Source organism: Cavia porcellus, unplaced genomic scaffold (genome assembly GCF_034190915.1).
Source record: "Cavia porcellus strain 051 isolate PalLab524CR breed Dunkin Hartley unplaced genomic scaffold, mCavPor4.1 scaffold_24, whole genome shotgun sequence".
NCBI lineage: Eukaryota > Metazoa > Chordata > Mammalia > Rodentia > Caviidae > Cavia > Cavia porcellus.
The window spans coordinates 35,486,022-35,500,275 of record NW_026947507.1 but is presented as its reverse complement, the minus strand read 5'-3'; the positions used below and the strand labels follow the sequence as shown (position 1 = coordinate 35,500,275).

General features: G+C 55.8%; 1 protein-coding gene across 3 annotated transcripts in view; it reads right to left on the bottom strand.

Annotated features, from left to right (window-relative positions):
• Bmp1 (bone morphogenetic protein 1) overlaps window positions 1-14,254 on the bottom strand; it is a 39,903-nt gene that overhangs the window by 906 nt on the left and 24,743 nt on the right. For 2 of the 3 annotated variants that reach the window (XM_005008103.4, XM_005008104.4), the window contains 10 exons: window positions 13,439-13,555; window positions 13,059-13,204; window positions 12,744-12,939; window positions 12,048-12,173; window positions 11,219-11,379; window positions 10,647-10,827; window positions 6,479-6,604; window positions 3,731-3,858; window positions 3,216-3,429; window positions 1,181-1,431 (listed from right to left, as the gene is read on the bottom strand). In XM_005008103.4, coding sequence (XP_005008160.1) covers window positions 1,181-1,431; window positions 3,216-3,429; window positions 3,731-3,858; window positions 6,479-6,604; window positions 10,647-10,827; window positions 11,219-11,379; window positions 12,048-12,173; window positions 12,744-12,939; window positions 13,059-13,204; window positions 13,439-13,555 — 1,646 coding nt within the window. Of the gene's footprint in view, window positions 1-1,180; window positions 1,432-3,215; window positions 3,430-3,730; window positions 3,859-6,478; window positions 6,605-6,951; window positions 7,297-10,646; window positions 10,828-11,218; window positions 11,380-12,047; window positions 12,174-12,743; window positions 12,940-13,058; window positions 13,205-13,438; window positions 13,556-14,254 lie in introns of those variants that run through there. The other variant, XM_005008105.4, reaches the window with a different exon arrangement.

Genomic DNA, 14,254 nt, shown 5'->3' with positions numbered 1-14,254 from the left:
GCCTACTATTTTAAACCTGTGCCTGTCCTGAGCTGGGCTATGTCAGGCGATGACCTTCCTAGATGGCTTCTCAAGCCCACAATGATACCCTGATTCTTCAGGCACAGAAGGAATCATTCCTGAGAACCTTGAAGCCATTTCCAGCAGCTGTACTTGTGGTCCCAGCCTGGGAGAGGTCTCTGGACAAAGCCCCCTGGAGACATTCCATCTGGCACGTGACTCGGATTGAGAGGCAGAGTGAGGAGGGGCTCTGGCTTGGTAGCTAGGGGATGGCAGAGCAGCTGGGCAGGCAGACTGGGGGGCTGGATGGGCTTCCCACTGCCCACCCTACACTGGCCCAGCTGGTCACACAAGACTGAAGCTCTGCTCCCAACGGGAGCCACGACCAATGCAGGGCCCAGCAGCTGCCACTACTGCTGCAAGGCTCAGCCACTTCTGGAGCACCAGGCTGCCGTGATAGAGGTGGGGGAAGGGGAGTGTGTCAGAGCGTGCATGGGAATGTTGGTGTGTGTTTGAAAGGCATCTGTGTTCAGGGAGGGGATAACAGCACAGAATTTTAAAATGGATAAGAGAGAAGCGGGGTGGGGGGCTATTAAGGTCTTGCTGAGGGGAAAGAAGGCCACCATGGGCTAGCCCACGGCCTTGGTAAAAAGCCCATCAAGCTGTGTGCCTGCTGCCTGCTGAGACAGCAGTGGCAGTGGCTTCAGGACAAGCTGGCCTCTCACAAAGGGGGAGAAATTGGCAGAGGAGGCACTGAAAGCATTTTATATCCCAGCCAGGATTGGGGAGAGCAGCTCAGCCCCCACTCTAGGGCCTGGCAGTGGCCTTGGAAAGGGTTAAGGGGCTGAGGGAGTCAGGGCCAACTCTGCCCCTCTTCTCATATGCAAGCTGCTCTGCAGGCCCAAGCCAGCTGGTTCTGAGCAGGCCCAGGTCAGGGCAGAGCCCGTCTAGTGGCTACAGGCACCCCTGTGCTGCCCAGAACAGATGCTGGCTTCCTGGCTAGGGATGGTCTAGCACAGTGTAGCCCCACTGAGGGACCCACCAGACTAAGTGTCCCTGCTCCAGTAGAAGGCCATGCATGTGCTGCCATTTGCACCCATGGCCTCTAGGGCCACTGGGTCTCAGGACTGGGGTGAGAGGTGAAGGGTAACAGGGGGCTGTGGGGCAGGAGGGTACTCACCCCTGAGCCGCAGTAGCGCCCCAGCCTGGGGGCTGTGCTGTCGTAGCCGTCGAAGAGCTCCATGTAATCATAGCCACAGTCCGTCTCTTCCTCCACCTCAAAGGTCTGGAACACAAGCTCCACGCCGTAGCCCTCCTCGGCCACAATGACCCACTCACAGTCCACCCCACCAGGGTAGTTGTTGTCACCAAACTGGGCATGCGAGTAGAGGTCCTTGGTCTTCACATCTGCTCGCACCTGGCCTCCACATTCTGCAGCGGACGACAAGATGGGTCGCTAAGCCCTGAGCAGTACTGCGTGCCAGGCACCAAGCCCCACCATACCGAACCCCCATGGCGAGGCAGATACTAAGGATGCAGGCCATGTGGTTGATAATGGGTGGGCTGGGACTCGGCCCAGCACTTGGCAGAGAAAGTGCTTGGTGCACCACCTCTAGAGATGCCTGAGGAGAAGCTGGGGCATGCCATGGTGGGGCGCCCTGAACAAAGAGAAGTCTCACTTTGTCGAAAAATGACCTTTCTGGGCTGGAGATGTAACTCAGTAGCATAGCACCTGCCTGGGCAGGTTGTGAGTTCGATTCCCAGTTTATGAAAGAAAGAAAGAAAGAAAGAGAGAAAGAAAGAAAGAAAGAAAGAAAGGAAGGAAGGAAGGAAGAAAGGAAGGAAGGAAGGAAGGAAGGAAGGAAGGAAGGAAGAAAATACTTCTCATTTGCTCCAGATGACAACTGTCATGAAAGAAGGTGGCCCCCTGTCATCAGAGTGTCATCCATTTTCAAGAGAGAAGCTGTATGTCTAGGCTTTATGTAAAAACTCCTGAGTTTGAGTATTGGCTCAAATGTCTAAAAAATACCTGTGGGCCAAATGTTAAGGTCTGCGGGGCCAATGGACATTTGGCCTCTAGTTTGTGACCTTGTGCTGGGCAGGGCAAATGACAGCACATAGGACAGGGTCATGAGCGGCCACTATCTTCTCGATGACCTCTGGCCTCTCTCCTGTCCCCTGTGGAGGCTATCAGCACAGAGTTAAAGGGGAAGACGGGACGCTGTGGACCCATCAGCACTGGAGATCCGTGACGGTAGCTCCAGCCCCAGCGGGAGACTGAGGCTGATGACTGAAACCTTGGGCGAATCCCAGCCTCTCAGGACACAGCTCCAGCCTCCTTCTGCTCCTCTGCACTGCTGTCCTCGAAGACCTATCTCTCTGGCCAAATTAAGTGACTCATTGCCACACAAGCTGTGGTCTCCTCCCCGGCTCAGAGTGACTCGACCAGCCCCCACCCACCAAGCCAGGGGCAGGGTGTGTCCTCGGGCCCTTGTCTCATGTCTGGGCTCACACTGTGAAGGTCCCTGCTTCCTTATCGTCCTGTGGGACTGTGAGCTGCCAGGTGGGCCATGGGGAGGGCTCATGCCTGGGGATCACCGTGCACCCCTTTATCTCTTGAGTAGTGAGAGAATATGGTGAATATACAGATGAATACATATGGGGGTTTTTGTCTGCTGGGCTCATTTTTGTGACTTGCACTTAGAACACTGCCTTGTACCCAAAACATATTAGTAAACATCTGTGTGGCAAATAAACCAGGGCATTTTAGGGCTGAGGTATGGGCAGGCAGATGCGCTGACCTACATGCCACATGGGGACTTTGAGGGATTCCCTTTCCATTCATCCCTAGGTTCCCTAGCCTGCTCCTCCCCCACACATCACAGCACCCCCAACCCCACCCTATTTTCGTGGTGCTAGTATCAAACTCAGGACCCTCTACATTGTAGACAAGCACTCTACCACTGAGCTACAGCCCCAGCAGAAGTTTTTTGCTACTTCAGCCCTAAACATGACCTTTCCTGCCCACCCAGCGCTGACTCTGGGCCCCCAGCCTGGTCATCAGAACACAGTGTCTTCCCAGAGCCACAAGGATGTGTCTCTTTGGCCCTTCCTACGCTCTCTGTGAACCCCACCCCTGCCCTAGACCAGGACCAGTGATGCCTCCAGAGCCAGGAATAGCATGAGCACAGGGCACTGGCCTGAGGTGGCCTCACCTGTGGCGTGTGAGGCCTGGAAGCCCTTCCTCTGTACTGAGTTGTCAGAATAGAAGCGCAGGAACATGCGGTTGCCTGTGGCCAGGACGGGCTCGGGCTTTTTGCTGCCACAGAAGCGGCCGAGGACGGGAGCCTTGGCATCGCGTCCATCAAACACCTCTAGGTGGTCATAAGCACACTCTGGCTGAGACTCGATGTCCATCTCCACGAAGGTCTGCAGGGTGCAAGGAAGGAGCATAGGTTAGAGGTGGCTGGGTGTGATGGGGAGGTCCCAGACTAAACCTCTGGACCCCAGCATGTGGGAGCAGTGACAGCAATGTCATCCCCAAAGTATTCTGGCAAAGGAGGCCTCTGTCCAGACCGACGGGTCCTGAGGGATGGCAGGCCCATGGGCTCCACCAGGTCACCCTGTCTGTGGCCAGCACTCACACCTCATGCAGGCTTTGATGACAAAACAGCAGCCACACGCAAGAGATGCAGCGGTACCCGTGTGGGCTGGTGAGCGAGTGCCTTACCAGCTTAACCCGGTGCCCAGGGGTGCTGGAGATGGCCCACGTGCACTCCTTTTTGCTGGGATATTTGTCAGGCCAGTTGGGGCTGGTGATAGTGCCGCTGGTGGATGTCACCTTGTGGTCACAGCCAGCTGTAGGGACGAGAGTAACAGAAGTGGATTGGCAGGGATCCCATGCTCTCAGGCCTCCTGTGAGAAGGCTCCTCCTGTCTCTTGCTCCCCACTTATGATATGGGCTGAAGGCTGCCACCATTCCTGTTCCACTAGGTTACTCACGTCGGGGGGGCGGGGCAGGGGAAGTGACCGCCTGATCCTACAGAAGCTTTGAGAGAGGACCGTTGGGTGACAGCCATGGAAGCAGTCCCACCCCAGCCCCTGGTTGCTCGTGGCTCTGGCTACACCATGTCTTCCATGGGAATCCGCACATCAACAATGTCCCACGCTCATGCCCTCTCACAGCTCCCCAGCCACGGTCCTTTGTGCATCCTGATGCTGGTCACTCGTTGCTTCTGTAGCCTCCACAGTCACAGGGGACTTTGGCTCTTTACTCAGTCCACCTGCCCTGCACCCCAGCCACCATCCTGAGTGATGTCAACACACAGGCGCTGGCCCAACTCACACAGCCTCCCTGTCCCAACTCCTCAGCTGTCACTTCTCATCTCCCTTCTGCACAACCTCAACCCGGGCCTTGCCACCAATGCGTCACCCTCCGTGCAGCCACCTTGCACATCTCCCTTTTTCTCGACAATGGTTACTCCATTTTAAGGAGACCTCTGCAGTTTTGTTCCTTCTGTTTTCTCTGGGGATAGACAATGTCCCTCCATACATTTGTTCCTGGACCTCGGGAGGATTCTAGAACCTTGGGTCCTCAAATCCTCTGTATAAAATGGAATAGCATTTGCATAGAGCCTACACACATCCTCCTGTCTACTTTAAATGGTCTCTGCATTACTTACATAACACCTAGCACACTATAAATGCTATATAAATAGTTGTTATGCTGCGTTGTTTAGGGAATTATGTCAAGAAGTCTGCACATTTTCCATACAGGCAAATCACTGTAGGCCTAACCCTTCCAATCTGAGGGTGGCTGGGCCACAGGGACAGAACCCATGGACTCAGAGGGACAACTATTTCCTCCAGGGCAGGCTTACTGACTTTTCTCTCCAGCTGGACAACACTACTGATCACCCAACTGCTCAGTGACAACCCCTATTCCTTGGTTCTCCTTTACACTGTCCTTGAGCCATAGGAAACTCCATCTGTGCAGTCCAACCTCACCAGGGCCTGCAAGCCACCAGGACACTTTTCAGATCTGTCCCTTGCTAGCTCTGTTTCTCCGCTCCCCCGCAGCCAACTCCTACCTGCAGTCCTCCTCCAGCTCAAGCCCTTCTTAACTCAGCGGCAGCCCACCTGTCCTCATGTAGGAGCCTTCCCTGCCTCTCCTCCTCTCCTATCCTGTCCTTAGAGAAGATGTCCTCCCCCTTGTATGGACAGATTGTCCCTCTGGAAGCCGCCCACAGCCAAGGAACCCTCACACAGCTAAAGATGCACTGTCCCTCCCTCCCAGCCTGAGCCCACAAACCTCAGGGCAGCCTCAAGTGGCTCTTGCCTGAGCTTCCTCCTCCAGCTACGGCCCCTCTTTTCTCCTGTCCTTCCCAGCCAACCTGCATAAAGCTGGTTGTCACCATATTCTCAGTACTCAGGGATCCTGAACCCATAGCAGTGTGACTTCTGCCTTGGAACAAGTGTGGCCTCTCAAATGCAAATTCAAAATTCACTCATGAGGATTGCGTTTTCTGGCAGGTCCCTCTGAGGGTAGTGGGCAGCCAGTGTGCAGTGGAGCCAGAGGCAAAGAGGTTTGCAGAATGCATGCCACACAGAAGGGCCTAGAGTCAGAACCTTGCCAGGCACACAGACAGCCTTGAGGGCCCAGAGCAGGCCCTCTCAGGTCCCCTGTGGAGGCCACCCAGCCTCCTATCTCCTCGGCTGAGCTGTGGGCTGTTTCCATTGCCCAAGCACATTTCACATGGCCACTCTGCCCTTCCCACCCTACTTGGCCTCCCTGTTCACTGCTTCCCTTGCACACACACCCATGTTTCTCCCCAGCAAGGCCATAATATCCCTGGCACTGGGCGTCTCCTCTCTTAACTCTAGTACAGAACTCCTCTGCAGAAGTCAGGAGATCTGTTATTATCCTACACCCAGTGAGGGACTGTGCGTGCTTGTTAAGGGATCCAGGAGAAAAGCAGATGAACAGGGTTCCTTTCCCGCATGTTCACACTCTTCCTGGCTGTCTGGACGCTGCTCTTTATCAAAGCACTGCTTTCCATCGAGATCCCTTTCCAGAGGTAGAACGCAGTGAATCCAGCCTCAAAGCAAGACCCCTTCTAGCTAAAAGTTGTGGGTGCTCTGTGGATCACACTTGGGAAACCTCAAGCGGCATCTGTGCTTTCAGCCACTATCTCATCTGGCCTGCGTGCTGGGTGAGAAAGAGCTGGGACACTGTTTTATGACGCACTAATCTCCAGAAGAGCCTGGAAAGGGGCTCTGGGGCGGTGGTAAGCTCCTCCCTGCCTTGGCAGAAAGCAAAGGAGTCTGTGCTGCAGGTGCAAAGTGGACCATGTTCCCCTCAAAGTCACTGGCTGGTGAGGACAGTTCAAGCTCATGTCCTAATGTCCACCTACCACAGCAGGAAGTCCTGCAAGCCCAGGGTGCACACCATCAGCCTTGGTCTCTGTGCAGCCCTTACCCTCTTTGCAGTCGTGTTTGTTGTCGTGGAGGACGAAGCCACTGCGGCACTGACACTCATAGCTGCCGAAAGTGTTAACGCAGTCCTGCTGGCAGCCGCCGTTGTCCTTGGAGCATTCGTCCTTGTCTGCAGGAGGCAACAAGGCAAGGAGTCTAGGCGGGCTCTGCTGGGACTGAGGGCTGCCGGCCCCAGGGGAAGTGGGGGGCCTGGCTGGGCTTCCTCCTATTGGCAGAGCACAGGAGCCAGCAACAGCCAGGGGACCGGACAGGGAGTGGGAGCCAAGGCAATGACAGGGTCCCCAGCAAAACTGCATCAAGCGGAGCCAGCTGAGAGAAGCCCAGCTGTGGGGAGAGAAGGAAGGAGTGGGTGGAGGGAAGGCAGGGGTCTGGCGCTGATCAGCACAGGGACCTCTACCATTACCTGCTTACTGGACAGACGGACAAGTGGAAAAACAGACACACGGACAAGCAGACTGCAAGAGAAAGGAGCAGGACGCAGGGGTCCCTCTTTACTTCACAACAGGAAATGTCACAGACACCATCAAAATGGGGAGGGGGAGGTGCCCCTGTCGGCTGAGGGGGACAGGGGAGGAGAGGAGAGCACCAGTTCTGTGTGGCCAGAGGAGGGGCCGCCCGGCAGAGCAGAGGTGGGGGGCGGGGGGGCTCTGAGGGCCCCAGCCCACTGTCCGAGGTGAGCTTCCTGAGTAACGAAGGGTCTGGGGGCCGGTAGGCCTCACTGGGGGGTCCGGTTTCTTTTCTGCACTCGGTATTTGAGCTGCTGGGGGCGTCCCCGAGGGGGCTGCAGAGCTGGCTTTTTTTCTGAAACGAGAGAGAGAGAAGGAGAAAAGGGACCAAGGGGTGGGGGTGGAGGACAGGGACCAGGGAGGGCACTTGGTGAAAACCACACCGGGGCCTGAGGAAGGGGCAGGGCGGGAGGGCAGGCGGCCACACATGCAGCACAGCCACGTCCAGCAGCCAGGTAACAGAGGGCTAGGTTAGCAGGTGGCAGGAGGCGCAGCACAGGGACGGAGACTGAGCCTGCTCAAAAGGAGACCTGAAGGGGCAGCATGGCTGGGGTGTGCACACTAGGGCCAGAGAAACGGGAAGTTGATGGCAGAGTGAGCAATGTGTGCAGAGGGCTGGGTGAGAACTCTGCTCCTGCCCCCAGAAGGCAGCTGCATCTACAGAGTGTGCAACACACACCCTCGTGCTCACACAAATGCACATGGGCAGGCTCCTGTACAACCCCGTCCACGTGTGGATTGTAGTCCAGACTTGGTGACAGACAAACACACCACACAGAGACAGACAGACACACATCCACAATGAGCCATATAGGTGCCGACTGGAGATGGAGCCACACATATGTACTACCGTCTGTCCACCTGTGCCCACGTGCACATGGGAGATACTTGTGACCTACTTCTTCATACACATAGGGATGATTACACAGGCAGAAACTCAGGCAGGCACAGACGAACATGGCGAGATGTACACGCAAGTGCTGGGAGCCAGAAGTAGACACATACACACACAAACATGCACACAGATGCAGATACCAAGCTCACTAGCAGCTCACTCACACATGGATCTGCTCACACACCCACAAACACACTCATATGCATATGCACACCATACACACTCCTATGCATACACTTGTATATGTATACATTCACATGCATACACACTCACATGCATACACACATGCATACACTCATATATACCCATGCACACTCACATACACACTCACATGCATATACACCCACATGCATACAGTCATACACATACACACACATTTATATGCATACATACATACACATGTGCACTGACACATGGAGAAGAACATGGTCACAGCATGTCTAAGCCACATATTCTCAGATTTGTCTGTGGTCACTTTGGGGACTACATGCCTGGCAGAGAGGCAGGCACACAGGGGAAGTGTGGGGAGCTCATCAGACACTCAGAATTCTGGAGATAAACCCCAAAGTGGAAAAATGCCTGCTGGCATTGGACTGGCCAGGTGTCCCTGGTCTGTGGCAAGGGACCCTGCTCCCGGTCTCCCTCAGCAGAAGACCTAAGCTAGAGCACTGCCTCTCAGAAGCCCTGCTCACCCCAGCCCTGTTCAGGAGGGCCAGACTTGCTGGCCCTGGAGGAACTTGGGCCTGAGAGGTGGAGTCCCTGGGTCCCCTCCCAAGGGATCCTTTTCTGTTCTGCAGAGGGGAGTCTGCTGAGGGCCTAAGGGAGCTACCTTTGCCCTTTGTATTAGCCTGTGGGAAATGTGGGGTGAGGGGTAGGCTATGGCCAGTCCTGGGGTTCACTAAGGACATCCTCTGGGACTCTACTGGAAGCTGTAGTTCATGGGCTGGACAAAGATGTCCCTAACATGTCTGACCCCCTAATTTCCTCACCCCAAATACCTCAACCAATGTCTGACACACAGTAGGGGTGAAATACTCACAGAACGTATGAGTGAATGGATTTGTGTATGGCTGCAGGGGTGGGGGAGAGACGGCCAGGCCTGAGGTTGCCTCAGAGCCCAGAGAAGAAGTTCTGACATGGGCAGGGGAGTGGGCAGACCCACCTCAGTGCCAGGGAACAAGTGGCAGGAGGGGCAGGGACAGGGGGAGATGGCTGTGGGTCCCACAAGGAGATGGCACTCACCCTACAGTGCCCAAATGCCCCGGAGGTGCTGGGGTCAGACTGAAGGTCTTCAGGCTCTTGCTTCTCCTTCTTGGCTTAGGGTCTCCTCGATGGGTGTCCCAAAAGTCCAAACAGCCCCCCTTCTGGAGGGCCCAGGTCAAAAGCCCCAGGCCCAAGGCTGAACCTTGATGCCCATCGGTGAGGGTCCTCTGCAGGCTTCTTGTGCAACAGGGCAATGCATGTGTGTGCGTGTGTGAGTGCACAAGTGAATGCACCTGTGTGCGCGTGTGTTTTATGCAGGGCCAAGTGTGGGGTGGGCACCATGTCGTGCAGTTGTGGGGGATGGGGTAATAACTCCAGACCTGACAGATCGGTGTTGGTCCCCTGCCCCCTCCAAGACTGGAGCAACAGAAGAGCAGGAAGAGACAAGAGTAAGCAGGTAATGGTTCCCGAGGCAGAGCCCACTCTGAGCAGGTGTTATATGCCCTCAGCCCTCTGGTGAGCACCCTGCAGGATTTTGGGGGTGCCGAGGGCAGGAAGAGATTGGCATCACATCAAGATGTAGGGAAAAAGCTCTTTAAGCCAAGCAGAGTAGCTGGCAGTGTCAAGCAGGGAACCAGAGCCCAAGGGCAGGTGCATGGCATCCAGGTGGGGAAGGCAGGGGTGCAGGGTGGCCACAGAGGGGACTGGAGGATGCAGGATTCCGGGTGCAGAGGGGAGAAGGGAGGCAGCAAGAATGTGGCCCTAGGCTTCCTGTCCAACCTATGCCCAGCACATCAGGAGTCAGGGATGTGGGTCCCTGGGCCACAAAACCACCTGCTCTCTCCACGCTCCACTCCAGAGGGCTCCTGCCCTTCACTACCTGAGTCTCGAGCCCTTTTGCTTCTGAAGGACCCAAGCTTGTTGGGCCTAATCCCAGCCAAAAGAAAAGGGAACAGGTCTTGTGGGATGCTGCTCTCAGAGGCTTCACGGGGTGTGCGTGTATCTGACTACAATTTAGAACACCCAGTGAGAGTCACGGGAGGCCAAAGGACTGAAACTCCAACCTTCTGTGGATCAGCTCTGAGCCCATGAGGTGGAAAGCAGCTGAGTCCCCCGTGAGCAAGGAAAAGCTTTAGTATCTGTGGGAGGGAGATGGCCCCGCTTTTTGGAAGCCCTGAACCTCTCCAGGGTCTGCCTGGAGATCAGATGGCTGCCAGATAATCTGCCCAACATGGTCCAAGGCAAATGGTTTCCTCCTCCCCATCTGCCCTATGTCCTCAGCCAAACTGAACAACCTGTTCCCAAGATTTGTCTCTTCCTGGGCCTTGGCCGCAGGATCCTGCTACCTGGAACATCCTCCCCTTCTTCCCTACCTGTGTCTGTCTGTCCTTTTCAGAGTAATAGGACTGAGACACAGGTGGGGCTGGTCTGTGTAGGGGGCAGGGGACAAGCTGGGCACAGGAAAGGCTGGAGTGCTGGGATGGGGGTAAGGGAAGCCCTATTCTCCAAGAGGAGGCAGGGCTGGAAGCTAGGCAGTCCAGGGATACCTGAGAAAAAGTGGGCCTTGAAACCCTTTTTGGACACGGTATTGTCGGACTTGAACTCCACACGCATGTTGTTGTACTGGGAGGTGATGACCTCGGGCTTCTCAGAGCCGCAGAACTTGCCATGCAGCTTGGAGTCGGCAGTGAGCCCACTTCGCACCTCCACGAAGTCGTACTTGCACACCTGCAAGGGCCCCAGCTCTGCAGCCTCTTCCCGGAAGCCTCCTCTGACCATTTCCACCCTGGAGAAGCCCCCATCCTGCTGATCCTTCAGCCTTTCCTTATCCACTCCCCCACTGGGTGCTCCTTGGTGCTCCCCACAACCCGACATCGGCCTCACACCCCTTATCACTTCAAGGGCTATGACTTGATGTCCTTCATTCCTACCTGCCATGTGCTCGTTCCAGCGCCCCCTCCCTCCATCTCCCATGCCTCCCTGAATTGGGAGCAGCACCCTACTCTACATTCACAAAGCCTTTCCGCTTGATCTCTTCCGGAGGGCTGGAGGCAGGCATAGAGCTGGGCCCCTGCGCCCCACATCTCTACCCTCAGCCCTGGGGTTGGGGTGCACTTACATCATTGCCCTCTGTCTCGAAAAAGTCAAACTGCAAGGAGATGCGGTACTGGGTGGGGGCCACCAGCTGCCAGATGCAGTTTTTGTTCGGTGGGTACTCCTTGGGCCAGCCGGGGCTGGTGATGGAGCCATTGAGCTTGGTGAGGAAGCCACCACAGGCAGCTGGGGGGGACAAGGGAGGTGGCATCACCCACAGGGATTCACCACTGTAGTTAGGAGGGGCCTGATCCCGTGCTGGCACTTGGTGAGGAGATGGGAATCTGTGACTGCCTCACCCAGGGGCTTGGGACAGATGGGAGGGGGCTCCAGAGATGGCCTGGAAGAGCAAGTAGAGGAGCTGAGGGGACACACATGTGGCCACTTCTACCTCCTCTGCTGGAGAACAGGACAGGACTCTGCAGAGCAGAGGAGCATGGGCGGGGGGCAGAGGGAGGGGTTCTGGGAAGCACGCAAAGGGACTGTTCAGAGACATAGCAAGACCACTTGAGCTGGAGTCAGCAGCCTAAAGTGTGACCGCTGGCACCCTGAGGACATGCACAGAGTGCTGAGATTCAGCTGAGAACAATGGTTTGCAAACTGTGGATCGTTATCTTCTGGTAGGTGCTGATATCAATTAGCAAATCAAGATCAGCATTAACTAAAGAGAAGGAATAAAAACCCCAAAGCCAGAGTGTATCACACCAGGACCAGTGTTCTGGGGCTGCAATCAAAAGCGCACTTCTTACGAGTTAGGAACAGTGCGAGGGTGCAGTTTCAGTTTCCCTGGGAAGGGGTCCTTCCAAGGGCACCCAGAGAGGAACAGGGCCCAGGGGTGGTCTGGGGGCACTTACCCTCGCAGCGGCGCTTGTCCGGGGCCAGCTCATATCCAGGGTCGCAGCTGCACTTGTAGCTGCCCAGGGTGTTCAGACACCGCTGCTCACAGCCCCCACGGTTAGGCCGGGAGCACTCATCCACCTCTGCAGGAGAAAGGGGGTCACAGACCCCAGGCCAGGCCTTGTCCTCTGCTTGCCCCTGCTGGAGCTTCCTGCTACCACCCCTAGCCCTGCCCCTGGGAACAGTCAGCTGTAAGTGTCACATGTCTGCCTAGCTCTGAGCCCCCCATTTCCCGAGGCTGCTCAGAACCCCACAAGTGGACCCACAGGACCTTCCTTCTGGGCACCCAGGCTGGCTGGTGGCCACCATCTCATCTGCCGTTTCTCTTTCAATTTTTCCACAAAGGCTGTGGTGGGGGCAGTGTGAGTGCACTCATTTTACAGAGGAGGACCTAAGGCAAAAAACCCCACTCTGCCTGATGTCCCCAGAGCTCGTACAGCCTCTACTCCCCATTGGGGTTAGACTTTGCCCCCCAGTCTACCCTCAGCTCCTTAAGGGCAGGGCCCCAGCATCTCCCCCCCAACACACACACACACACTCATACCCTTCACAGAACCTCTGTGTTGAATGAGTAAATGGAGAAGGAAGGAAGGAAGGAGGGAGGGAGGGACAGAGGGACAGAGGAAGGGATGGGCTGGCCACAAAAGGGGCACCTTTGAAAAAGTTGACTGCGAAGCCAGCCTTGTTAATGGAACCATCAGAGACGAACTTGAGCCAGAGGCGGCTGGATGTGCTCTTGATGTCATCGGGCTTCTCGTAGCCACAGTACCGCCCAATGAGGGTGCTGGTCTCGCTGTGGCCATCGCGTACCTCCAGATAGTCATAGGCACAGCTGTCGTGGCGCTCGATCTAGGGGACAGGGGCTGGGTCAGGGGAAGGAACCTTGGTGGTTCCCAGAGGCCACAGAGGTAGGCTGTCCCAGAGTGGGAGGGAGGGCTCAAGGGTCAGGTCCCAGCATCTCTGCCTACCTCGAAGGACTGGAATGTGAGACCCACGTGGAAGCCCTCGGACACCTGGATCCGCCAGATGCACACCTTGCTGGGCCGGTAGTCATCTGGGTAATTGGGCGACTGGATATGGCCATTATCCTTTTTCACATCCCCCCCACAGATGGCTGTGGGGACACAGAGTGCAGTGGGAAAAGCAGTCAGCACATGCCATCCTGCTTGAGAGCTCCTTGTTGGCTTTGCCAGCCTTTCCCATGTGTCTCCACTGCCCACCCTGCCAATCCCACCTGCCCCTGCTTGCTCCCTGGAGAACCCACAATTATGCCCCCTTGAGTGGCAGGAAGAGGGATTCTGAGATACCCAGGGGACCTCCCATCTGAGCCCCTCCCCTTTCTCGGTACCTTCATAGACAGCAAAAAAGCCTTTTCCAACCCAGTTGCTGCTGCTGCGGAATTCAACCCAGAGTCGGCTGTCGGTGGACACGATGGGCTCAGGGAGTTTGCCCCCGCAGAACCGGCCTACAGGTGCATGGACAGAGGAGCTCTGAGCCCTACACTGTCGCAAAGCAGCCCCAGCATCTCCAGGGAGCGCAGGGCTCAGTCCTGGCCTGCAGCCATCCTGCTACACACATTCCTAAGACCATGCACCGACTGACTGGCTCCTAGCTCTTCCAAGATCCAGCTTGGCTGAGAATAGGGAAAGGACGCAAGTGTGTGTCTGTGGGGAAAGATGGGTCCTGATCATATCTGACTGCATATGTTTCACTGTCCTTTTAAAAACACACTACCATCATTACTGACCTTTTCTTATTTGGTCTCCAAGCAAAGAAATAATGATGAAAGCGACAGAGCTCTCTCTGCACACTGCCCTGCTCTCCTAGGGAAGTCTTCCTTATCAAATGCAGGCGAGGCCCAAGACCCTCAGCAAACTTCAGAATCAAAGGACTAAGTCAGAAAACAAAATCCAGCATGCGCAGCAAGGCTGGCTGGCAGTCTGTGGAATTCTCGGCACCAGGCATTGACTGGGAATGATTTGTGTGTTTCTAATAAGACTGTTTCCCAACTTTCGGCAAGGAACAGAGGGTGCTGGCCTGGAAATGTGAGTTACCAGCAAGAAACTGTATCTTGGAGACACAACCAAGGTGCAGAGGAAGTGTAATGACAGCTGTTCTGAGTGACTAAGGCAACTACTGGACTATCAGACACTGGTGGGGCATG